Source organism: Heteronotia binoei, chromosome 1 (assembly GCF_032191835.1).
Source record: "Heteronotia binoei isolate CCM8104 ecotype False Entrance Well chromosome 1, APGP_CSIRO_Hbin_v1, whole genome shotgun sequence".
NCBI classification, from domain to species: Eukaryota; Metazoa; Chordata; class Lepidosauria; order Squamata; family Gekkonidae; genus Heteronotia; species Heteronotia binoei.
The window spans coordinates 221,318,511-221,343,042 of NC_083223.1; the positions used below are offsets into that span (position 1 = coordinate 221,318,511).

General features: G+C 41.2%; 1 protein-coding gene across 1 annotated transcript in view; it reads right to left on the minus strand.

The window, feature by feature from the left end:
• The window catches only part of LOC132578083 (cullin-9-like), a 97,670-nt gene that overhangs the window by 50,398 nt on the left and 22,740 nt on the right, over positions 1 to 24,532 (minus strand). Inside the window, exons 2-7 of the mRNA XM_060247922.1 lie at positions 21,022 to 21,176; positions 20,173 to 20,706; positions 8,155 to 8,293; positions 1,472 to 1,662; positions 771 to 1,146; positions 372 to 564 (exon numbers count right to left, since the gene is read on the minus strand). Coding sequence (XP_060103905.1) covers positions 372 to 564; positions 771 to 1,146; positions 1,472 to 1,662; positions 8,155 to 8,293; positions 20,173 to 20,706; positions 21,022 to 21,176 — 1,588 coding nt within the window. The remainder of the gene's footprint in view (positions 1 to 371; positions 565 to 770; positions 1,147 to 1,471; positions 1,663 to 8,154; positions 8,294 to 20,172; positions 20,707 to 21,021; positions 21,177 to 24,532) is intronic.

The window sequence follows — 24,532 nt, forward strand, 5'->3', positions numbered from 1 at the left end:
GTACCCAAGAAACGGGGGGACCAGCTCAGTAGATGGTATGGAGAAAGCTGTTCCAAATTCAGAAGACTGTACATATGAAAGAAACTATGCATTAAAGCACAAGACCTACTTGTGATTTGTTTGTTAAGGCTCAGGAAAACTAGCATCATGGCTTTAGTTGTTTTCTTTACAAAAAATGCAGATTTTCAAACATTACAACACATCTCAGAAGAGAAATCTCTATTTCAAAAGCATCAACTATTAAACAAGCATGAGCGCATGTCCTGTTCTTCCACCCACAGGAACATATTCCTGTTCTCCAGTAAACCGGTGGAACTGAAAAAGGCCATGCTGCAGCTCCTGCCTTGGGCAGAAAAAGCAAGACAACTGACCTGACTGTGAGTCCACCATCTGCTTTGATGACCTGTCTTGCTTGACCAGGTTCCTCCTCCAAGAGCTTAGTGATGAGCCTGAGACCAGCCATTTGCAGCGCAACTTCAGAGCTTGATTTCTGGATGATATCCCCAATGTCTGCTATTTTTTCCAAGGAGCTCCTCTTCCCCGTCAACTTCATACTGCAGAAGACTGTAAAGGTTTAAAAGATAGATTAGTACAACATTCTCTCAAGTAGAGCCCTATTTCAAACACTCTCCCCCTGAGCAAAACCACAACACCTCTTTTTGCACTATTGCCGTCTTCCTCCAGAAACAAACACGAAAGCTTCTTGCAGTTCCATGCCCCCCAAAGAATGCTCAACCAAATGGCCATCAGAAACAATGGCCAGCACTTACCTTTAACCTTCTCATCCAGTGTGTCTGGGAAGGCAAGTCCTTCTACTTTGAGGAGCTCATTAATCAACTGTGTGTCAGTTTTCTCTGTTGTGGATGGCGCTGTAGAAGGCAATTCAGCAGAGAACTGCTCTTTCTTTGGCTTTTTGGATGCCATGGCTTCAGAAAGGCTACCACACTCTGGAAGGGTCACATCCCCATTTTGGCAGTTCTGTTCTGCCCTTCCCTTGCTGAAGGAATACTTGAGATAGATGTGGGAGCTCTGCAGGTCATTTCGGGTGCAGCCCTGGCACAGCTTACTCAGCAGCTGCAGCACTTTCTGAGCCAGCTCTACTGACACAGACAGCTGGATCAAGCCTTCTTCATCTAGTTCCAACAGCTTCAAATATAAGAGAGACAATAAAGTGTACATATGTATATCTCTGTAACCACATTGTATTTTCCAAAGTCCAACTACAGGCTTTAGAGGTTAGAAGAAGCAGAGGAACTTCTTGACCCCTCTCTTTCAAGGGATTCTGACACAGGGTAAGTTACGAGAGAGGGAGAATGCAGGGTTTTTGTTCACAAATTGCATCTTGAGTGTTAATGACCTAGAAGTAGCAAATTATAGCAGTTACCCTTTAAATTTATTCAATTTTCCCTTCCAAGCAGTTTCCTGTTCCTTTTTCCATCTTCTTATTCTCATGCTGCACTTCTCCACTTACCTGCTCTTTGTGATTCTGCTGGATGAAGTGAACTACTTCTTGCTGCTCATGCTGTTCTAGTTTCTTAATGAAGAAAAGCAGCTCCCACCATTCAGCCCGGCTGAGGGTTCCAGTGTGTTCACTCATCTCATCCGTCAGGTATGGCAGAGAATAAAGACCCCCAAGTGGCTTACAGTAGAATGTCCGAGTAACTGCATGCAGGAAAAACAAAAATGTCTGGATCTTTCTTCGGTTTCAAACAATTTTATTAGTAACATATGGCAATATATTCAATTTCTTATATCATTAATAACTACTTTTTTTCTCTATCCCATATATTACTTTCTACCTACCCCTCCCCCCTTTACTTGACCCCCGCAGGTGAACTATATTCAAAACATCGTTTTAAAAGGTATCCCTAATTAATAAGAACCCAAATTCATATCCTTCTCCCACTTATACTTAATCATTATCAAAATTGTCCAATGTCCTTTTATTTTCCACTCTTTTTCTACATAGCTTCTGAACTTCTTCCACTCTATCTTAAATACTTCTAAATCATAGTCTCTTAGAGTTCTTGTTAACTTATCCATTTCACTCCATGTCATAACTTTTACAATCAAATCTCATTTCTCTGGTATTTTTTCTTGCTTCCACAACTGCGCATACAATGTCCTAGCAGCTGAGAGCAAGTACCAGATTAAAGTTCTATCTTCTTTTGGAAATTTTTCCATTTGTAATCCCAACAGAAAAGTCTCTGCAACTTTGTTAAATTCATATCCCAAGATCTTAGAAATCTCTTGTTGAATCATCCGCCAAAACATTTTAGCTCTTTCACAAGTCCACCACATATGGTAGAAAGAACCTTCATGCTTTTTGCATTTCCAACACCTGTCCGGCATCTTCTTATTCATCTCTGACAACTTTTTAGGAGTCATATACCATCTATACATCATCTTAAAACAGGTTTCTTTAATACTTTGACATGTTGAAAGTTTCATAGAGTTCTTTCACAAATATTCCCAAATTCCAATCTGTATTTCTTTATTTACATTAATTGCTCATTTAATTATTTGAGATTTCACTACTTCATCTTCTGTAGACCATTGTAGAAGGAATGTATATACTTTTGAAATTAATTTATCATTGTCTCCAAGCAGAAGTTTTTCCATTTCTGTTTGCTCTTTTTTTATTCCTTCAGTTTTAATCTCCTTCTCCACCAAGCTCTTTATTTGTTGAATTTGAAACCAATCATATTTATTATTCAATTCTTCAGCAGTTTTCAGTTCTATTTTGCCACTTTGTATTTTTAATAGTTGATTATATGACAACCACTTTTCTTCACCTATCTCAGCTGTTATTTTTATTACTTCAGCTGGTACTATAACGGTCTCTATCTCCATATTTCTTATATTTCATCCACATATTTAACAAATTATTTCTTATGTAATGGTGAGAGAAAAAACCGTCCATCTTCTTTTTCCCATAATACAAATACACGTGCCAGCCAAATTTATTTCCATGACCTTCCAGCACTAAAAGTTTTTTGTTTAACAGCGTTATCCATTCTTTTATCCACACTAAACAAACTGCTTCATGATATAGTTTTAAATCTGGTAATTGGAAACCTCCTCTCTCCTTTGCATCTGTCAAAATTTTCATTTTAATCCTTGGTTTCTTCCCAGCCCACACAAATTCCAAGATTTTTCTTCGCCATTTATCAAATTGTTTACTATCCTTCACATTAGGAATAGTTTGAAACAAATACATTATTCTTGGTAAAATACTCATTTTAATTGCAGTTATTCTACTCAACAATGACAAATTAAGCTTGTTCCATTTCAGCATATCTTCATCCATTTTACGCCATAACTTCTCATAATTATTTTTAAACAGATCAATATTCTTCATTGTTATCTCCACCCCCAGATATTTTACCTTGGAGGTGACTTCACAGCCCGTTAATCTCTCTAATTCTTGGTGCTTGTTTATCTGCATATTTTTACACAGAATTTTTGATTTTTCTCTATTAATACAAAGTCCCGCCAACTCCCCATATTCTTGTATTTTAGCTAACAGCAAAGGTGTAACTTGTATGGGGTTTTCATTTATAAACATATTATCAGCAAAAGCTCTGTATTTGTAAGTAAATCCTTTTATTCTTAATCCTTCTATATCTTTTTCTTCTTGGATCTGCATCAATAATATTTCAAGAGTCATTATAAACAACAATGGTGAAAGCGGACAACCTTGTCTAGTACCTTTACTAATTTTCATATCTTCTGTAAGATCTGAATTTATACATAACCTTGTACTTTGTTCAGAATATATTGCTTTTATCATTCTTATAAAGCTTTCTCCCAGCTCCATTTTTTCCATTACTGCAAACATAAAGTCCCAGTTTAAATTGTCAAATGCTTTCTCTGCATCTGCAAAGAATAATGCTACTTCTTTTTCTGGATGTCTTTCATAATATTTTACAATATTTACAACAGTTCTAATATTGTCTCTTATTTGCCTTTTGGGAAGAAACCCTGCTTGATCTTCCTTTATAAAATTTGTCAAATGTTGTTTAAGCCGTTCTGCCAAGATTCTTGTATATATTTTATAGTCATTATTTAGTAGCGAAATTGGTCTATAATTTTTTATGTTCGTGAAATCTCTATCTTCCTTGGGTATCAACAAAATAACAGTTTCCATCCATGTGTTTGGTATTTTCCCTTTTATTCTTCATCAACCTGCAATTTTGGTATTAACTCGTCTTTAAAGGTTTTAAAATATATAACTGTATATCTGTCTGGCCCAGGTGCTTTCCCATTTTTCATTGCATTGATTGCTGCTTCAATTTCTATTTTTTCATTTGGATCATTCAAAACATTTCGCATATTTTCAGTTAAGGGCTCTATTTTTATCTTTTGTAAATACTCATCCACCTTCTCTTTCTTTACTTTAACACCTTTAAACAATTTGGCATAGTACTTAAAAAATTCTCTTTTTATTCCCTCTTGGGTAACCACTTCTCTGCCATCAACCACAATTTTGTTAATAATTTTATTTTCCCTCTTTTTCTTAAATTGTCTTCAATTGCCAAGCCAAATACTTTCCTGGTTTATTTGCTCCCTGAAAGGATTTCTGCTGCAGTCTTTTCAAACTCCATTCCAATTCTTTATTTAACAAATGTCTCATTCGAGTTTGTAATATTGTAATTTCCCTTATAATTTTCTTTTTCCCTGGCCTTTTTCTCAACTCCCCTTCCTTTTTCTTTATTTCATTTTGAATGTCCAACAACCGTTTTTCTTTTACTCTCTTATCCTTATTATTCAAAGTAATCAACTTTCCTCTTATTACTGCTTTATAAGCATCCCTGACCGTCTGAAAATCAATATCCCCTTTGTCATTCACTTGGAAAAAAGCTTTAGTTTCATTTTCTAGGTATGTCACTGTTTCTTTATTCTGTAGCAAATCTTCATTCAATCTCCATCTTCTCACCTTCTTGGACAATTTTGTAATCCACATTATTGGGTTATGATCAGCACCAATTTTAGGTAGAATCTCTATTTTCCTTGTTATAAGACCTAAATCTTTAGTTCCCCACAACATGTCAATTCTAGAAAAAGTTTTGTGTCTTGCAGAAAAAAAAGTATTGTCCCGAACTTCAGGGTTAAATTTCCTCCATATATCTTCCAAATTCTCTTGTTCAACCAATTCAAATAAAGACTTTGGCAATTTTCCTTCTTTACTATTGTTTTTTCCCCCTCCAGACCTGTCCAATGAGTTTTAACTGTTTCATTAAAATCTCCCATTAACAAAACTTGGTCATAGGTCAGTTCATCAAGCTGTTGTATATCTTTAAAAAAAAACATCCTTTGCGCCATTAGGCGCATATAATCCCAATAACAACTTTTTTTTTCCATTTACTGCTACAAATCTTCCATTTTTATCTTTAGACACTAATTTTGGCTCCAATTCTTGTTTATTATAAAAAACCACTCCCCTTTTCTTCTGTTCAGCCAATGAAAAAAATTCCACTCCCAATTGCTTATTCCATAAAACATTATAATCCTTTTGTTTAATATGCACTTCTTGCAAACAAATTATATTACAATTTTGTTTCTTAATCCAATGCAATGTTGCCCTTCTTTTTGTGGTGAGTTTAGTCCATTAACATTCCAAGACAGTAATTTGTAATCCATCATGGTGCAAATTCTTTATTTTCTTCAAAAAATATACGCATATCCTGTGCATTTGTAATTGTGATTCTTTTCCCCTGGAGTTCAAAACTCAGACCTTCAGGTAGTATCCATCTAAACCTCATTCCATTGTCTCTCAGTTTTTTCTGTCAACTTTTTATATGTTCTTCTGTCATTTATCACTTGCCTTGGCAGCTCCTTCATGATTCTCACTCTACTGCCTCCCACTATCAATGTCTTTTCTAAGTTTTTATTCATGATCCTTCCCACCATTTCCTTTGTCATAAATCTTATGACAACATCTCTTGGTAAGTTATTTTTCTTGGCATAAAGTGAATTCACTCTATACATACAATCATACATGTTTTTAGTCTCTTCAGGGTCTTCCTCTAAAAATTCTGCAATTATTTTTATTATATATTCTTTTAAATCACCATCCTCCTTTTTAGGTACTCCTCTCAGACGTATCTGAGTCTCCAGCAATTTGCAGTCATGGATTGTCACTTTTTCTTGCATTTTCAACAAGGAGGAATCATATACATTCATTCTACCTTCTACCTCCTGCACTTTCTTAGATGTTTCCTCAGCTTCCTTTCTGAGATCTTCTATGTCCTTTTTAATCTCTGCAATAATTTCTTTTTTTGATTCATTTATAATCTCTCTCACCACTTTCATCGTTCTGGCCTCCACTGCCTCCAGTTGGTCCTGCATTTTTTCTTATGAAGTAGCCCTTGTATGGGGCTGCTTGTGTTCAGACCTTTAAAAAACAGCGGAAATTTGGACCTCGCCAATTTCCAATTCGACTATCAGATTCAAAAGAGTAGGACTTGCCCTTTATAACAAGCCCAATTTCGCCGTTCTCGGAGAGCCCAAAGTCCAGATATTTATTTTTAAAGTTTTTTAATCATCCAAAATGGCGGTCGCAACTTTTTACTGCTCCCTATAATTTTCCTCCCTTTTAAAAACGCCCAAGGTCCACATAAATAATATGGCCAATAGTATTTATCTTCTTACCGTCTTCTCAGTTAACTCCAACAATTTTTAATGTCCCGAATTCTTTAAAAACATTGTTTTTATTTTGACCTCCCAGCAATGGCCGCCGATGTTTCTCAATGGCAATAAATTCCTAGAGTAGGTTTTCCTTCTTCTACTTCCTGCTTTTGTTGCCACGAAGTCTCATTCACATTGGTAAGGAGATCTCGCGATACTTGACGTACTTCCTGTCTTGCTTGAATATGCTGCAGGTCTGTGACGATGGTGCTCTTTTTTTCCAAAACCGCAAGCAGACTAAACAATAAATTCCTTTCCACTTCTTAGCTCTTTTTAACACTGTCCTTTATATTTATGAAGTCCAAATTTCACCTCTTCCTTCCCTCTTTTTCCAGACTTTTTAGATTTCCTTTCCCACCTTTTAAATTTATTCCATTAAACTGTAAATAGTTCCGGAATGAAAGATAGTAATCTGTACCTTCTCTTCCAATTATCCAAGTTCTCACCGGTCTTTCAAAGCTTTAGATGTCTAGCAAAGTCCAAGAAGGTTAGGATCCTGTCGAGCTTATGTCAAATAAATGACTCTGAAAGCTTCTGCAGATGATGAAAATGCAACTCTTCCCGGAGACCCCTCAAAGCCTCAAAGGTAAATCTCCTCAAAGTTTTCTGTGCATATCTTGGATTAATCTCTAACTGAGAAAAGTAGGCAGTAGGCATTAAATTGCCTTCCACTACCCTAAACAGAAGCTCCAGCCTGCTCCTGTTATGAGAAGCAGCTCAGCAAGACATTTTCCTCCCCCGGAAGTCCCAAAAATGTCTGGATCTTTCTGACATATATAATAGCTAACACCCAGTTAGTAGGACATCCAACCTGTATGGCTTCCATTTACTTGCACTCCATCCAACTTCACTTCACTAACATGTGAAGTAACACCACCAAAAGAGAAGGGCAGAACACAATGGATGACACTATGCCAGCACCCTCTGCCTCCTGTGAGATGCAATGCTACTTTAAAATGTTACTGGAATTGTGTAGGATTGAGCCACATGGAAAACCAAGCCACACTACTTGGATACCAAAGAACCAGGTCTATGAACTGGACCAAGACATACATTATTTTAAAAACACACGTGTGATTTCAAAAGTCATACCCATGTCAGAGGGTGGAAAAAAATGTGTGGTCAAAATGATGCACAAGCCTATTATTTCCAGAGTTCCTATATGCGAACTCTGAAAATACCTTCTTGTTCACCTCATCTTTCATTAGCACACATCTACTGACTTTCCAAAATGACATTTGATATATCATGATATTTTTCCATTATCTGTTCTTCCCCAGTGAAATTTCCCACTCCCATGTACATGGTTAACAGCAACTATCCATGAATAAAACAGAATGATCAGGGAAAGGGAACTATTTGCCAGGTATTTCACCTCTTCAAAGAAAGCAAGGCATGAATATAAAGATGATTACTATAAACATACATAAATAAGGGTTGAGATTAAGATGCCTCTAATCTTACCTGCAGGTAGTTTCAGGTTCTCTGCTAGACTAGATACCTTATCCTGGGCAGCCTCCTCTTCTGGCTGTTCCCCAAATCCAGTAATCTCTATCATATGCCAGTGTACCCAGTAGGTGTGTCCTGTAGATTGCCATAATACCTGCAGGAAATGGGGATACTTTTACTGAATAAGAAGTTTGGCAGATGTATATACCAGGGTTCGACAATTTAGAGGTACCAGGTCATCATGGGCCCAGAAATGTCACTATGGCACCTAGTATTTTTTGTGGTATCAATAACTAGAAAATATGACCATACATAACTATTCTGAAACAGGTGGTTGTGAGAACTTTCCTGAAGAAGACATCCTTGGACCCAATTGACCTAAACAACTACTGCCAAGGGGCTAGTATTCCATTCTTGGGGAAGGTAATTGAGCAGTTGGTCACTACATCACTTCAGGCAGTCTTGGAGGAGATAATCTAGTCTCATTTCAACCTAGATTCAGCCCAGCCTCAGTCACCCTGATTAGTGACCTTCACAGGGATACTGACAGGAGAAGGTGAGATAAAATGAGGTGGATGATGACTAGAGAAAGGGTACTTTCTGTGATGGCACCTTGCCTTTGGAATGCCCTCTCCCCTTGAGGCTTGCCTGGCATCTACTTTACTTTCTTTTATTAGCCAGGCCAAAACTCATCTACCCTGCTCCCCCCATCCCTGGCTTTTATTATTTTAATCTTATCAGCTTTTTAATGGTCTTCTTTTGTTTAATGGATAGTTCAACACTGTTTATGTCCAGTGGCTTAATTTAATACTATGACATAGTTCTAATTGTAAGCTATTTTGAGCAGGACTCTGAAGAGGCAGCATAGAAACAGCTTAAATAAATAACGTTGAAGGCTGAAATATGCGTTTAGTACCTAAATTTCTTAGCTGGCTTCTAGAGCTCCCCCCCCCACACCCCAAATTGTCAAGCTCCAATATATACAACATAGAACAGGGGTGTCAAACATGCGGCCTGGGAACTGAATCAGGCCCCCAGGGAGCTCCTGTCTGCTTCCTTCTCCCTCTCTCTCGCTTCCTTCTGCATTGCAGCTTGCTTTGCAAGATTTGCTCAATAGCACAGGAGCTACAGAGCAAAACCTCTATTTTCTCCATTGGTTGAGGCTCCTCCCCATCCTGGTCCCCTGGGGAAGGAGGGAAAGAGCTACAGCTTCCTTTGCCCAGTTCCCTGGATCCCATGGGAGAAATACAAAGAAAGCACCTTTAAGACCAACAAGTGCTAATGTTTTAAGCATGCTTTATTTTAAGGTTTTTTTAAAAATCTGTAATTGTGTTTGTCTGTGTCATTTATAAGTTTATATCTCTGCTCTCTCTCGGCTTGGCTTCGCGAACGAAGATTTAAGAAGGGTGCAATAGTCCACGTCTGCTGCAGGCTCGCTGGTGGCTGACAAGACCAATGCGGGACAGGCAGGTCCGGCCACAGTGGCTGCAGGGAAAAGTCTGATTTAGGGTTGGTGCTGTAGCAGTGCGATTCTTCCTCAATCTCCTTTTGTCCTCAAGACCAGCTATGCGTGCGTTCTCAAAAGAAGAGACAGCCTGGTGGATGGTGTGCCTCCATGCTTTGCGATCTGAGGCTAGGTCAGACCACTAGTGATGGTTGATGCGACAGGTGCCAAGGGATTTCTTCAAGGAGTCCTTGTACCTCTTCTTTGGTGCCCCTCTATTTCGATGGCCGGTGGAGAGTTCGCCATACAGGGCAATCTTGGGAAGGCGGTGGTTTTCCATCCTAGAAATATGCCCTGCCCAGCGCAGCTGCGTCTTCAACAGCAGTGCCTCGATGCTGGTAACCTCCGCCCGCTTGAGAACTTCAGTGTTGGTCACAAAGTCACTCCAGTGGATGTTGAGGATGGTGCGAAGGCAGCGCTGATGAAAGCGCTCAAGGAGTCGCAGGTGATGACGGTATAAAACCCACGATTCGGAGCCGTAGATGAGGGTTGTCATCACAACCGCTTTGTAAACATTGATCTTTGTGCCTTTTTTCAGATGCTTGTTGCTCCACACTCTTTTGTGCAGTCGGCCAAAGGCACGGTTTGCCTTTGCCAGCCTGTTGTCAATCTCCTTGTCGATCTTAGCATCTGAGGAGATGATGCACCCCAGGTAGCTGAACTGCTGGACTGTCTTCAGAACTGATTCACCCACAGTGATGCAGGGAGGGTGATAATCTTCCTGGGGTGCAGGCTGGTGGAGAACTTCTGTCTTCTTCAGACTAACTTCTAGGCCGAATAGCTTGGCAGCCTCTGCAAAGCAGGACGTCATATGCTGCAGAGCTGATACCGAGTGGGAGACGAGTGCAGCATCATCAGCAAACAGTAGCTCTCGGATGAGTATTTCCATTGTCTCGGAGTGGGCCTTTAGTCGCCTCAGGTTGAACAGGCTGCCATCGGTGCGATAGCGGATGTAAACACCATCGTCATCATCTAGATCTACTGCGGCTCTTTGAAGCATCATGCTAAAGAAGATCGTAAAGAGAGTTGGCGCGAGAACGCAGCCTTGCTTTACACCTGTGCCTATTGGGAAGGTCTCCGAGAGGTCGTTGCAGTGTCTGACTTGGCCTCGCTGGTCTTCGTGTAGCTGGATGATCATGCTGAGGAACCTTGGGGGACATCCTAAACGTTCCAAGATTTGCCACAGGCCTTTCCTGCTAACAGTATCGAAAGCTTTGGTAAGGTCGACAAAAGTCACATACAGAGCCTTGTTCTGTTCCCTGCATTTCTCTTGGAGCTGCCTGAGAACAAATACCATGTCGGTGGTGCTCCTGTTAGCTCTGAAGCCGCACTGGCTCTCTGGGAGGAGTTCTTCTGCAATGGCGGGCACCAGTCTGTTCAGGAGTATTCTGGCAAGGATTTTGCCTGCGATGGAGAGCAGGGTTATCCCCCGGTAGTTGGAGCAGTCTGACTTTTCCCCTTTGTTCTTGTATAGGGTGATGATGATTGCATCGCGAAAGTCCTGTGGTAATTTGCCTTGTTCCCAGCAGGTGACAAGTACTTTGTGAAGTGAGCTATGTAGTACTGTGCCCCCATGCTTCCAGATCTCTGGTGGAATTCCATCAACTCCTGCTGCCTTGCCACTTTTCAGTTGCTTGATGGCTTTAACAGTCTCTTCTAGAGTGGGGATCTCATCCAACTCTGTTTTCACTGGTTGAAGTGGGGTGAGGTGAATTGCTGAATCTTGAACTACGCGGTTGGCACTGAAGAGAACCTGAAAATACTCCGACCACTGGTTCAATATGGATGCCTTGTCTGTGAGGAGCACTTGGCCATCTGCACTACACAAGGGACTCTGAGTCTGATATGAAGGACCATATACTGCCTTCAGGGCTTCGTAGAACCCTCTTAAATCACCAGTGTCTGCACACAGCTGGGTTCTCTCAGCAAGCTTGGTCCACCACTCGTTCTGAATGTCTCGAAGCTTGCACTGGAGGTTGCTACATACAGCGCGAAAGGTTGCTTTTTTCCCAGGACAGGAGGGCTGAGCAAGATGTGCTTGGTAGGCAGATCTCTTCTTCGCCAGTAAATCTTGGATCTCTTGATTGTTCTCATCAAACCAGTCCTTGTTCTTCCTTGTGGAGAACCCGAGGACTTCTTCAGAGATCTGCAGGACGGTAGTTTTTAGGTGTTCCCAGAGTGTTTCTGGAGAAGGGTCTGTGGGGCAACTGGGGTCCTCAATTCTTGACTGGAGTTTTGCCTGGAAGGCAGCTTTAACTTCAGCTGACTGGAGTATATCTCTGCTACCTAATCTTAAATAGGTACACACATGGCACAGCCCAACATGGCCCAGCCTGGCCAGGTCTCATTTATGTCAGATTTGGCCCTCATAACAAATGAGTTTGACACCTGACATAGAATCACAGGATTGGAAGGGGCCATACAGGCCATCTAGTCCAAACCCCTGCTCAATGCAAGTCAAGCCTAGAGCAGTGGCTCCCAACCTTTTTGGCACCAGGGACCGCTTTCGTGGAAGACAATTTTTCCACAGACTAGGGAGGCGGGAGGTATGTTGGGGGTTTTGCCACCCCAGGCTGCCCCCCTGCCCCCCATGGGGGTCTTTAAATGGCTAGGCGAAGGCTGCTGCCACGCTGCCCCTTCCACCCACCCAGGACCTGGGCAGATGAAAGAAGTGGTGCTTCCGGAGCTAGGCCGCACTGCCTCTTTTGTCCACTCAGGTCCCAGGCAGGCAAAAGGGGCAGCAAGGCTGCTCTGCCTCTTGGCAAAGGGGTGGCAGGGCTGCTCTGCCTCACTCCGTGGCCTGATTGCTAACAGGCCACAGACTGGTACTGCTCTGCCTCAGTCCATGGCCCGGGAGTTGGGGTCCCCTGGCCTAGAGCATCCCTGACAAGTGTTTGCCCAGCAGGTGCTTAAAGACTGCCAGTAACAAGCTTGAAAGTGTAGGGGAGAGGGAGGTTAGCTGTTAATTACGTTATGTCAATATCAGACAAAATCCTAGATGAGGTTATATAAATGCTATCAATTTACAGGCCTGTTTGCCTCCATGCTTTGTTTTTTCAAATAAACTGGCCCTCCACTATTTGTTTTTCTTCCTTGAATGAAAGTGTTGGAATCTCACACCTACAGCAATCAACTAGTGAACCTGCCAGCATCCAGCCAACGTCATATGCTGGCAGAGCAGGGTCTTAAGACCTTTGACCTGGGAAAATTGCTTCTTCCTACTTTTTTTAATTATTGCAATGTTCAGTAGAACTGAAAAGATTGCACAATGTTTCATGACATTTGGGTTAGCTTCAGTAAAAGATACTGCATGATTTTGTTTCTTTTTCTGGATTTTGCATGGGTCAACATGGCTTTTTACAACTTTCCCCTCTTTTGTAAGTGTTTATAAAACTCAGTTGGGGAACACAATGGCAAACCACCCCGTAAAAAGTCTGCTGTGAAAATGTGATGTGACATCACTCCAGAGTTGGAAATGACTGGTGCTTGCACAGGGGACTACATTTACCTTTATAAAACTCAATATGGCCGAGGTTCAGTTCTGAATTTTCCACACAGGCCTTCCTCGTTGCTCTAGAACACCACTACCATTCTTAAATTAAGCGAGGCTTGAGGACTAAATTAATTCTCTCTCTAGATCCTCAGCATTTAGGAAAACTCTAAGATAGTTTTGTTAGGTTGTTGCAGTAAAAACAAGCAGTAGTCCTGCTGCCCTTTATAAAGAAGTGAGTTCTCCAATTCATGTTCCTCTAGTATAAATTTTTACAGTACTTCATACCTTTCAAGATTATTGCAATACAATCTTTTTGGCCTAGATTAAACTGATGCTTACATTTATAGTTGTACAAAATGCCATTACTGTAAAGATTATGTTCATGGTTCACTGATCAAACTACATTTAATCACCAACCCACTGTTCATTATTTTTTTCCAACAAATTTTCACTTTCTTGGATGGAGTTTCAGAACAATTCTTTTTTGTTTCACTTGATCAATAAGAATCTAAATTACATTCCTTTTACCCCATCTTTCAAAAGAAGGCTTCAAGAAAAAAAAACTAAAACCAATTAAAAAACAGAATCAAAAACAAAAGGCTGTAATACAGCAGGAATGCTAAAAGAGAAAAAAGCAATAACTTAACTAAAAGCTTAGGAAAGTAAAATAGTTTTGACATGATGGCTACAAGACAGACAATACTTCAGGATAAAACCCCTGGAAAAGGAACAGTGTATGTCCTCATATAGAGGACAGTCTCCAGAGCATCGGGATGAGTAATTTGTGGTGCTTCAAAGATTATTCCCCCAACCCCTTGTGGATTCTTCAATATTCATGGCTGGATTTGTGAACAAAAGAACTAGCAAGTATGAATAAGGAACTGGAAGCCAACTTCAACCTTGTAGAAGGTATTACATAACTGGGGCACCACTCACAGAAAATGTTCTCTCTTTAATGGTTACCCATTTAATTCTGAAAGCAGGACACCCAGTAAAGAGTCTCAAAAAGATGTTATTGATTACTGAGCTATGGAGGGAAGGGAGGGAAGAAACTATTTCATGGTCCTTTTGCAACTCTTCAAAGTAAACAATAAAAAGGGCAGCTAGTCGGGACATTCAAGTAACTGGATATCAAGATAAACCAGTAGTTTGTCTCCTTGCTTCCCTTTTTTTTTGAGGGGGGGAAGCTTTTTAGTGTGTGTGTCCCTGCAGCATACTGTATTGACAGAAACCTGGAACATTATTTTGTAGTGTAGACACAGCCCATTACCTTCAGTTCCCTTCAGACAATTTTACAGTCACAAAGGTTCCTAACCATGACTGCAAAACATGACTAATGGAGCTAGATTTTTTAAAAATAACATGTGGACTTGAAATTGGGGGTTGGGGAGGGACCCCCAAGGTCTTGTTCTCTAGAAATTTGATACCAGCAGTGGGATTTTGGAAATTTGGAAATAGTCCTGTGTAACACTAATGATTAATTGCTGACACTGGCTTTCAAAAATGCTTAAGGCTGCCTTCAGGAATCTGAGTTGTTATTTCAACCCTGCATGAAGAACGCTTTCCACCACATACCAGCTTTAAACTGTTTTCTAGCCCTAAGCAGGAACCTTAGCCAGAACAGATTAGCTTTTAGGAAATACTTCCTCCATGAGACTAACTGAGGACATCAGCCTTGTACTGTTGGAATGCAAACATAGTGAATGCACAATATTTTACTGTAACTATCGGGCAAGACATACAGCCTAGGGAAAGACAGGAACAGTTTTCCCATAAGCGTAGTGCATCGAAATATAATGAGACCTATACAAACTAGTAAAAACACAAGAACATGGGATGCAAGTGTAAACAAATATCAGCTTTCAAGCAGAACAATAAACTCCATGCCTCAAAATATCATAATTTCATTACCTAGAAGTGACAGTTCCTTTTTTGCTCACATGTTGTGACTGCATGTACATGGGGAGGGGGGGGGCAGAACAGTTGGCCATGAACTCCTCCAATATCCCCTCTACACACAATGGCAATGTTCACAGGTATGTTGTGCATACCAGGCTAGTGGGATGACGTCAGACTGCCTCTACAATTGGCAATTGGCTGGAACAGTCTCAAGCAAAAGACAGTTTAAAAAAACAACAAAATTGCGCCAAATCTGCAGCGGGGGGGGGGGGGGAAGCAGCTGCAAAAAGATAAGGAACGTGCACAAAAAGCACAAGAAAGAAAAAGGTGGTCTGGAAAATGTTTTCCCACTTTTTCAACATCACCCACTTTCTGCCCTAAAAAATGCGTAGGTAAACATTCAGCACAACACTAAAAGCTATCTAATAGATGACTCTTCAAAACTTTGGTACAGTGCCTGTTAAACCATATCTTGCTCCTGTCACACATCAATGCTATGTAATATTGCTCTGTTTTCCACACAATTCCTGAGAAAAATTGCAAGCACAATTCCATCAGTGGTGGTGAACTCCTTCTGTAGCCATGCAGGTGCATGCAGTGTCAATATATTCAACATAGTGGGATTGAGTCACTGATTTATGTTATTTATAGTCCACCTTTCTCAGACAGGCCCAAGGCAGATTACATAAAGCAAGTCAGTGCAATTAATAGGATGAGAAGACATCTAATAAACAACATAACAGGACTAGGATTGCAGAAATCTGAAATGAGGCATAAGTATTAAACATGGCATGTTAAACAAAGCAAGAAATTGAATTGCTTAAGTAGAAATAAAATGCCATGAAAGCAAGATAAAAACATATAGCACAGATACTACGTATTTGTACATCAGATGCTATAAAACATCAGAATTGCTTTACTGGATGGCTCGGACCAAACTCTATCCAATTCACATTGTTTCTGACAGAGGTCTGCCAGATACCAGTCTGCCTTTTCCTCTTATAAAATAATAATAATAATAACAACAACAACAACAACAACAACAACAACAACAACAACAACAATAATAATAATAATAATAATAATAATAATAATAATAATAATAATAAATTTATTCTTATATCCCGCCCTCCCCCGCCAAAGGCGGGCTCAGGGCGGCTCACAGAACAAAGTTAGAACTTATAATATTCCATTCTTCACATGATCCTCATAAGCACCAAGCCACTCAGCCTACTGCTGCAGCAAAGCAGTACATCGAAATTAGACTAAACATACGGCTGAAATTCTTAGAATGCAGATGGGATGGGCACAAACCAGGAAAACTATGGTTCATGTTAGTTAGAGGTTTGTTTGATTGTACAAAGCACAAACCATGAATTTACACAAACTATTCTCTCTTCAGGAATGATTCTACCAAATGAAACGGCCTGGCTCATAGTTCATTTTTGAGTTTGTGCCCATCCCCAGAACACAGTAGTACTACTGCATGTACCATTTACAGCAATACTTCTTCAGCCAGTTTTGAGGAATGGAGTTGTCCATATCCCATCTTTGTAAACACTATTTTCACAATTACAGGCAGACTCCACTAGAGACTGAACAGATCATCTTGAACTTGCTGCATTTATATTTTTCTGGTCTCTGTACATACAGCCTCGCGCCTTTGCCAAAGATTGTATTTCTATTTGCCTAGTAACACAGACAAGCTAGTAATCCAGTATTTGTAAATGAGCAGAGACCTTTAACAGTGAAAAGTAGAACAGAGTGACTGATATGTTCAACCTTGCTGAACACTAACTAATTAACTAGGCCTACACATAAGAAGGAGCCTTGGTTTTCTACACAGCAGAAATAAAATGGGGAGAAGACCCAAGGGAGGAACGGTAATGGGCAAAGGAAAGCACATTTTGGTGGAGTCTTTCTCAAAGCATAAGGAAAAAAAGGATGGGTGCCTGTCCCAGGGGAGCTCAAAATCTAAATTTCATGTGGGAGGCAACAGATGGGAGGACAAGGAAGGAAGAAAAGGCACAGGGCAGGGTAACAGAGGATGACTAAGACAGTTGGACAATGAACCAAGTTGCCTAGAAAGTAGCAGATTTCCTGTCTCAAGGCAGCAGATTAACATTATGAATGTGAATTTGGATATTTAAAAAAAAAACAACCAAAGGAATTTTCATTGTTATAAAAATCCACATCAAGGAAATAAAGAGTGTGCATTGGTTCAACAAAAATTCTACAGCAACACTAGAAGCAGCTTCACAGCAGCAGTTCTCTGTAGGAAAGGACACAGAAGGAAAAGGTCACAAAGCTCTCTTTGTCCCCCCCACTTTGCTAGTCTTTGCCTTGAGACTGCAGCCCCATCACCTGAATTCCACAAAAATGGTTAGAAAGATCACAGCACTACAGGTGTAATCCCATCCTTTAAAAAACCATTGAGACCTCAACCGAACATGATCTAGCTTTACAAAAAAAACCCCAAAAACGCTACTGGAGAGACGGTTGGATAAGGGCTGAGGATAGTTTCTTTTAAAAAAAAAAGTCCTCCCTTAAACCTGTTTCCTGGATTGATATTGCCCACTTTAATTATTATCCTCTGTAGCAGCAAAAAAAAAAAAGACAGGTCTTCTCCCCAAGCAAGGCTAATAACAGATCTAGGAGAAAGGGCAAGAACAGTCCAACAACAGTTAAAAATCCTTGCACAGAATTGAAACTCTGATCCACACCAAGAAAGCAGACGGGGAAGGCTCTGCCAGCAGCATACTCACCCCGTCTCTACATGCCCACATTCTGCTAAATGCGGTGGCCAACAGCACATCACTTATTTATGTATTATTTGAGCCTGCTCTGCAATGCTACCTTTCACATACTCCCCTTCACCTATAAGTTGGGGGCTATTCCTCCAGTCCTCTGGAAATCTGGTAGGCAGGATCCATTGTGTGAGGGAAACAATTCCTGGACATATTATCGCAACTGGATAGAAAGGAACATAAAAGTGTAGGAAGAGCCCTGCTGGATCAAACCAGTGGTCCAGCCAGTTCAGCATCCTGTCTCACACAGTAGCTAACTAGTTACTCTGGAAGGTCAACAATAGTGCAGGCATAGAGGCCAAGGCCTTCAGAATTCAAAGGTTTACTGCTTTAGTCAGCATGGCTACAAGCCACTGCTAGATCTACCCTCCATGAATTTGTCTAATCCCCTCTTATATCCATCGTGAACCTACTGCCTATCAGCTTCACTGGATGCCTTTGAGTTCAAGTATTCTGGGAAAAAAGAGAAAAGATTCTTTCTGTCCACTCTATCTTGTGCATATTTTTTAAAAACCTCTATCATGTCCCCCCCCTTAATTGTCTGTTTTCTAAACTGAAAAGTCTCAGACTCCAGAGCCTTTCCTGACAGGGAAGGTGATCTAACCTCTGTATCATCTATTTCAGTTCAGTGGTTGGTGTTTTTGAGCTACAGTGACCAGAACCGCATATAGTATTCCAAATGAGGCCACACGATAGAGGGGCATTATTGTTTTTGTCCCTTTCCTAATAATCTCCAGCAAAAAAGAAAATCACTGTTCCAGCACACTGAGTTGACATTTCCATTAAGCTATCCATTGAGGTCTCCTTCTCTCTCAGTCTCAGCAAGTGCTGACCTCATTAGCGTATATCTTAAGTTGGGATTTCTTGTTCCAGTGTGCATCACTCTATAAATACCAACATTGAACTTTGTTTGCCACACTGATGCCCTCTCAATTTATGGAGATCCTCCTGGAACTTTTCAGAGTTATCCCTAATTTTCACTATACTAAATAATTCCATATAATCCACAAATTTGGCCACTACACTGCTCATCCCCAGTTCCATATCATTTATGAACCTATTAAATAATGCCAGTCTCAATATCAATCCTTCTGGGATCCCACTACTTACTTCCCTCTACTGTGAGAACTGTCCATCTATTCCTACCCTCTGCTTCCTGTCATTTAACCAATTTTTAATCCACAAGAGGATTCTCTTATCCCATGACTGCTAAACATACTCAGGAGTCCTTGGTACGATATCTTGTCAAAAGCCTTTTGAAATCCCAATTATGGTCATCATTTTCTACACATTTGTTCATTTTCTGAAAGAACTCCAAAAGGTTGGTGAGGCAGGACTTCCCATTGCAGAAGCCATGCTAATTTTCCCTCAGCACGCTTTGTGCCTCATGGGCTTAATAATTTTATCTATGATTACAGTTTCTACTAATTTGCCTGGGACACGTTGGGCTAACTGGCTTGTAATTTCCTGGTTCCCTTCTGGGCTTCATTTTTCAAAACTGGTGTAATTTTTGCTACTCTCCAGTCTTCTGGTACAGTGACTAATTTCAGTGACAAGTTACATATACAGTCTGGTAGATCAACAGTCTCAAATTTGAGTTCCCTAAGAACTCTTGGATATCAAGAGGACCTGGAGATTTATCAGTTTTTAATTTCCCCAGCAGAATTATATTTCTCATCACCTCCAGCTGAGAATGAACTTCTCACGGAAATTATGAGAAAAAGGATCATATGTTAATAAAAATAAAATGAGGTTAATATAACCGCAGCCCTTAATTAAAATGATTACAACAATCTATTGCTAAACTTACTGTTCTTGGTCCAGGCAGAAGAGGAGGAGGAGAAGACGACCACAGATTTATACCCTGCTCTTCTCTCTGAATCAGTCTCAGAGCAGCTTACAATCTCCTTTATCTTCTCCCCCCACAACAGACACTCTGTGAGGTAGGTGGGGCTGAGAGAGCTCTTACAGCAGCTGCCCTTTCAAGGACAACTCCAACGAGAGCTATGGCTGACCCAAGGCCATTCCAGCAGGTGCAGGTGGAAGAGTGGGGAATCAAACCTGGTTCTCCCAGATAAGAGTCCGCACACTTAACCACTACAACAAATTGGCTCTCTCCATGTTGGTCTGAAGCAATAGAACAAAGTTAGACTCCAATGGCACCTTTAAGACCAGAAACGTTTTATTCAAAAAAGTCATGTATATAGGATCCAAAACTCAGTGCACCATTAAATAAAAAAAATGAACCAAAGAAGGAATCAAAATGAAAGTTCCATCTTTCTGTCTCCTAGTAATTTCCCCTGCTCTGATCAAGCTTTCTCCACACATACCTGTACAGGAGGCATCCCACTATTGCTCTGGCGAAACTCTCCCTTGTCTCCAGCACTGATCTCTTCATAGTCTTCCAGCATGCGCACAGTCATCCCTGGTTTCAGATTCTCCTGCACATATTCTACATAGTTGCTGCGGTTGGAGAAATCTGACAAAGTCAAGAACACATTCCCTGTTTTTTTCCGTGGTGAAGGCTTCGGAGTTACCAGAGGCACCTGAACAGCAGTGCAAGTGGGACCCTTTGGCTGAAAGATGGAACGAACAACTCGAGGCTGAATCTCCCTCAGAGACAGAAGCTCCCTCTCTTGACTGTGATCCCAGCCCATTACCCGCACAAGCTCTGAGATGAGGTTAGCCATGGCCATGCTGAAATCAAACTCCCGTTGCACACGGCTCTTTTCCCCGAAGTTTGCACTGGAGGTTGCACAGTCTTGGCGCTCCCCTCCCAGTTCTGTGGTGCTGTTGAGCTTGTCCATGAGGGAGGTGACACACAAGTAGCGTTTCACCAGGGAAAATAGCAGCTTTCCTGGAATCTGAAACAGACATAGTACATCAGACAAACTTTGAGAGAGTAACTTTTCCTTCTAGTTAATATCTGTTTAGCTAGACATTAGTTCTGTCCAGTTTATTTCTCAATTTCTACTGCCTATCACAAGCCCTGTTTTGGACATTCTCTAAACTAGACAGGGCCTTAGCTTATCATAGCCAGTGTTCTCTTTTTTTTTACAAAACATCTGTCTCTGAGCTACTAAACCCTCTGTTTCTCAGAGTCCTAAATCCTAGAATCTGCTTTACTCGCAAGATATCCATTTCACTACCATATCGCAGCTACCCAAGTCAGTTGATACCTGAGGAAGATGAATTCCTTCAAAGGACATGCAGTGCTCTTCAGAGGATGTAGTTTCTGCAAATAGTTCCAGGAGAGTGTAGCGACTGTCAAAATCCATATGCTGTTCAATGCCATCCTGCTGGCTCAAGGACAAGAGAACATAGGCTCGGCTTCCTGAAACCAAAACAGGGAAGCTTAGTATATATCTTGTTAGGAAAATACAGAACACAAAAAAGATGTATCCCCAGTATCAAGCATCTATTCAAGATTCAACCTTATTTACCACCAAGGCCCATTTTAAGAATGGACTATGACCAGAAGCTACCATTAAGTCACATTTTCTGTTTACAGAGAGATAGCATACATTTTTATGAATATGGTAAATGTCCACCTCTAAATAATCACACAAATCACATATTAACAGAAGACCAACACAGCTGGAGACCAAGATACCTGGCATTCATAGAACCAAGGGTTTAAATTCTTGATTAACTTCTTGAAATCATGAGATGTTAGAGCAAGAACATACTTAAGATAATTATTTCTGGTTTGTTATTATTGTTAGGTTATTTATAGTTCATCTTTCTCAGTGAAACTCAAGGAGGATTACATAGTGTAAATCAAATGCAATCAACAGGATAGGACATTGTGCAAACAGTACAATAGAGTTTCGACTACAGAAATCTGAAAAAAGAATTCTCACACAGAGCTGAAACAAAGCACGAGTTTTTAAACATGATACCTTAAGTGGTGCAAAAACTTCCTACTCCAGAGCATACGGCCATATCATATTACATCAAAGCAAACACACCCATGAATCTGTGTACAATAACGCTACAAAGAATATACAATGAACAAAGAAATATATTCAACAAATTCATACAATATTTGATACACTGGCACAGTCCTTGCTACAAAAAGTCTCTTTGCAATTAAGTCCTTCCAACCAAGCAGTCTCTTAATGATATTCAATGTTGTCTTCAAATGAGTATATATTCTTGGAAATAGTAGCTTCAAAATATAACTCCATACTATGCGATTTCCAGATTTTAAAGCACGTTTCAGTCCGTGGCCCTTCATCGGGTAAGTCTTATTTCCTTCAAGAAAAAGTTCTATGGGGTTTCCGGTAACGACATGGCGCTAACAGACGTGTTTGTCGGAGCTCCGGCTCTGCAGCTCTGTGCTGGTCTTTTTTGGGGTGTTCTTCAGCTGGTAAGAACTCGGTGGTGCCCCTGTTGGAGGGGCACTCATGCAGAGGAGTGCTGGGTGCTCTGTGCTGGTTTTTCTGAGCATAGAGCCCGTTCAACATACTACTTCAAGCCCGGATAGACCAGACGCCTTAATGGCGAATTAGCTGTGACCACTGGAGAAGGGGAGTAGGCGAAGCGGCATCTGGAGGACAGAATAAATGGTAGAGAAGGGGGGGGGAAAGAATATCTGACCCTAAACTGGAGACATAAACGAAGGAAAGAACTTACTAAGTGAGTTGTTTTGCCCCTACTTTCGAGTGGAGTCCGAAGCTGGGGGGGAAAGAGACTTGGTTTGGCAAATGCACAAAGGCGGAAAGCGGAGGAGTGGCGGAGGGCTACCTTGGCAGCAACGGCGGAGGTTGGGAGTCGTAGACTGGCTGTGATTGTAAAAGTTTGTGAAGAGCACTGAGACAGAGGTGGTGAAGAAGGGGGGGAAAGAGGAAAGAAGCAGGAGATTTCTGACAATTTAAGGGGAGCCTTCATGAACTTCTTTTCCTCTCCTTTTCCCCATATGCTCGTGCATGGCGATATTCTTAAAGAGACAGGGAGCTAAATAAAGGCTCAACCATGGTTATAATTTACAGGGTGGAAAGAAAGTCACCGGACCTTTGAAATGAGTTGAATCTGAAGATGGGAGACTTTTGATGTTAGTATAGAGTTTCCAGGAATGCAACGGCGGAGGTGAGGTGGAGAGGCTGGAATTCCGTTGGCAGAGATGTGGAAGAACAGGAATGGATTTACTAAATTGGCTTTTTGAACTGGTAGCAGAAGAGAGGGGGTCGTAGGTGTAGAATGCCCTTGAGGAATGATTTTGCAGCAGGATGAGAAAACACTGTGCGTCCTTCGATATGTGGATGGAAGGCTGAAATAGCGGCCAAATGAACTTTCAAAGAGGAGTAAGCGAGGCCGGAGTTGGAGAGAGATAAGGTGTATGACAGGATTTGAGCTATAGAGGATGATGTAAGTAAAAAATTGTGATGTGCGGCACACTCAGCAAACCGCTTCCATTTTTGAAAATAAGACCTTCTGGTGGATGGTTTTCTGGCATTCAATAGAATGTGTCGGACTTCCGCAGGAAATTCTAAAAACTGATCCTCCATGCAGTCAGTCGCAGGAGCCCTGGATCGTGATGTAGGACCTTGCCATTTTGTTGCGAAAGGAGGTCCCAAGTTTGAGGGAAGTAATGAAATACACTGTTGGAGAGAAGGAGAAGTGTGGTGAACCATGGTTGACGAGGCCACCAGGGTATGACTAGTATGCAATGGGTCTGATCCAATTGGATCTTTTGAAGCGTTCTCATTATTAGTGGAATGGGTGGAAAGAGGTAATGAAGCGGTCCTTCCCATTGGTGGAGAAAGGCATCGCCCGCAGACTGAGTTGATGGGGGACCTCGCATGTAGAAGCGTGCGCATTGGGTATTGTCCGGGGAAGCAAACACATCTATGACCTGAACTCCGAACATTTTGAAGACTGGAGATAGCATCGTTTGAGTGTCCATTCATGATCGTTCACGAGTTGGCAACTTAGGGTATCCGCTTGGATATTTTGGGTCCCAGGTAGATGCACAGCTGTCAGATGTATGTTGTGAGCAATGCTCCAATGCCAGAGAGCTAGAGCTCTTTTGCACAGACGGGTAGATGCAGTACCTCCCTGCCGGTTGATATAGAACACGGTCGCAACATTGTCTGATGTGACCTGAATGTGTAGACCGTGAAGAGATGGCAGAAAAGACTTCAGTGCTCTGTGGACCGCCAAGAGCTTCAGACAGTTGATATGGAGGGATTTTTCGTAGGCTGTCCCCTGTCCTTGCACCGTTAGTGTGTCAAAATGGGCTCCCCAACCCCATTTCGAAGCATCTGTCGTGACAATGGCTGATGGAGGTAATCTCAGGAATGGCATTCCTGCCAGAAGGTGATGTTCTATTGTCCACCATTCCAGTGCTGGAAGAATGTGATGTGGGACTGTTAGTAGAGTTCGCTGGAACTGACAGTGTGGATGGAACAACCTTACAAACCACAATTGTAGGGGTCTCATGTGAAGTCTTGCATGACAGGGGACAGAAGTCGTAGCCGCCATAAGGCCCAGCATGCGTTGAAAGATGAGAGCTGTCTGGGTGGGATGAGATATGATGGCATTTGCTAGGGTCTGAATATTGTGAACTCTATCTGCCGGCAGGTAGGCTTTGTGAGCTATCGTTGATAGGCATGCATCTATAAAATGGATGTCTTGTGTTGGGACAAGGTTATATTTTTGGAGGTTGGCTTGTAGGCCTAGTGAAGA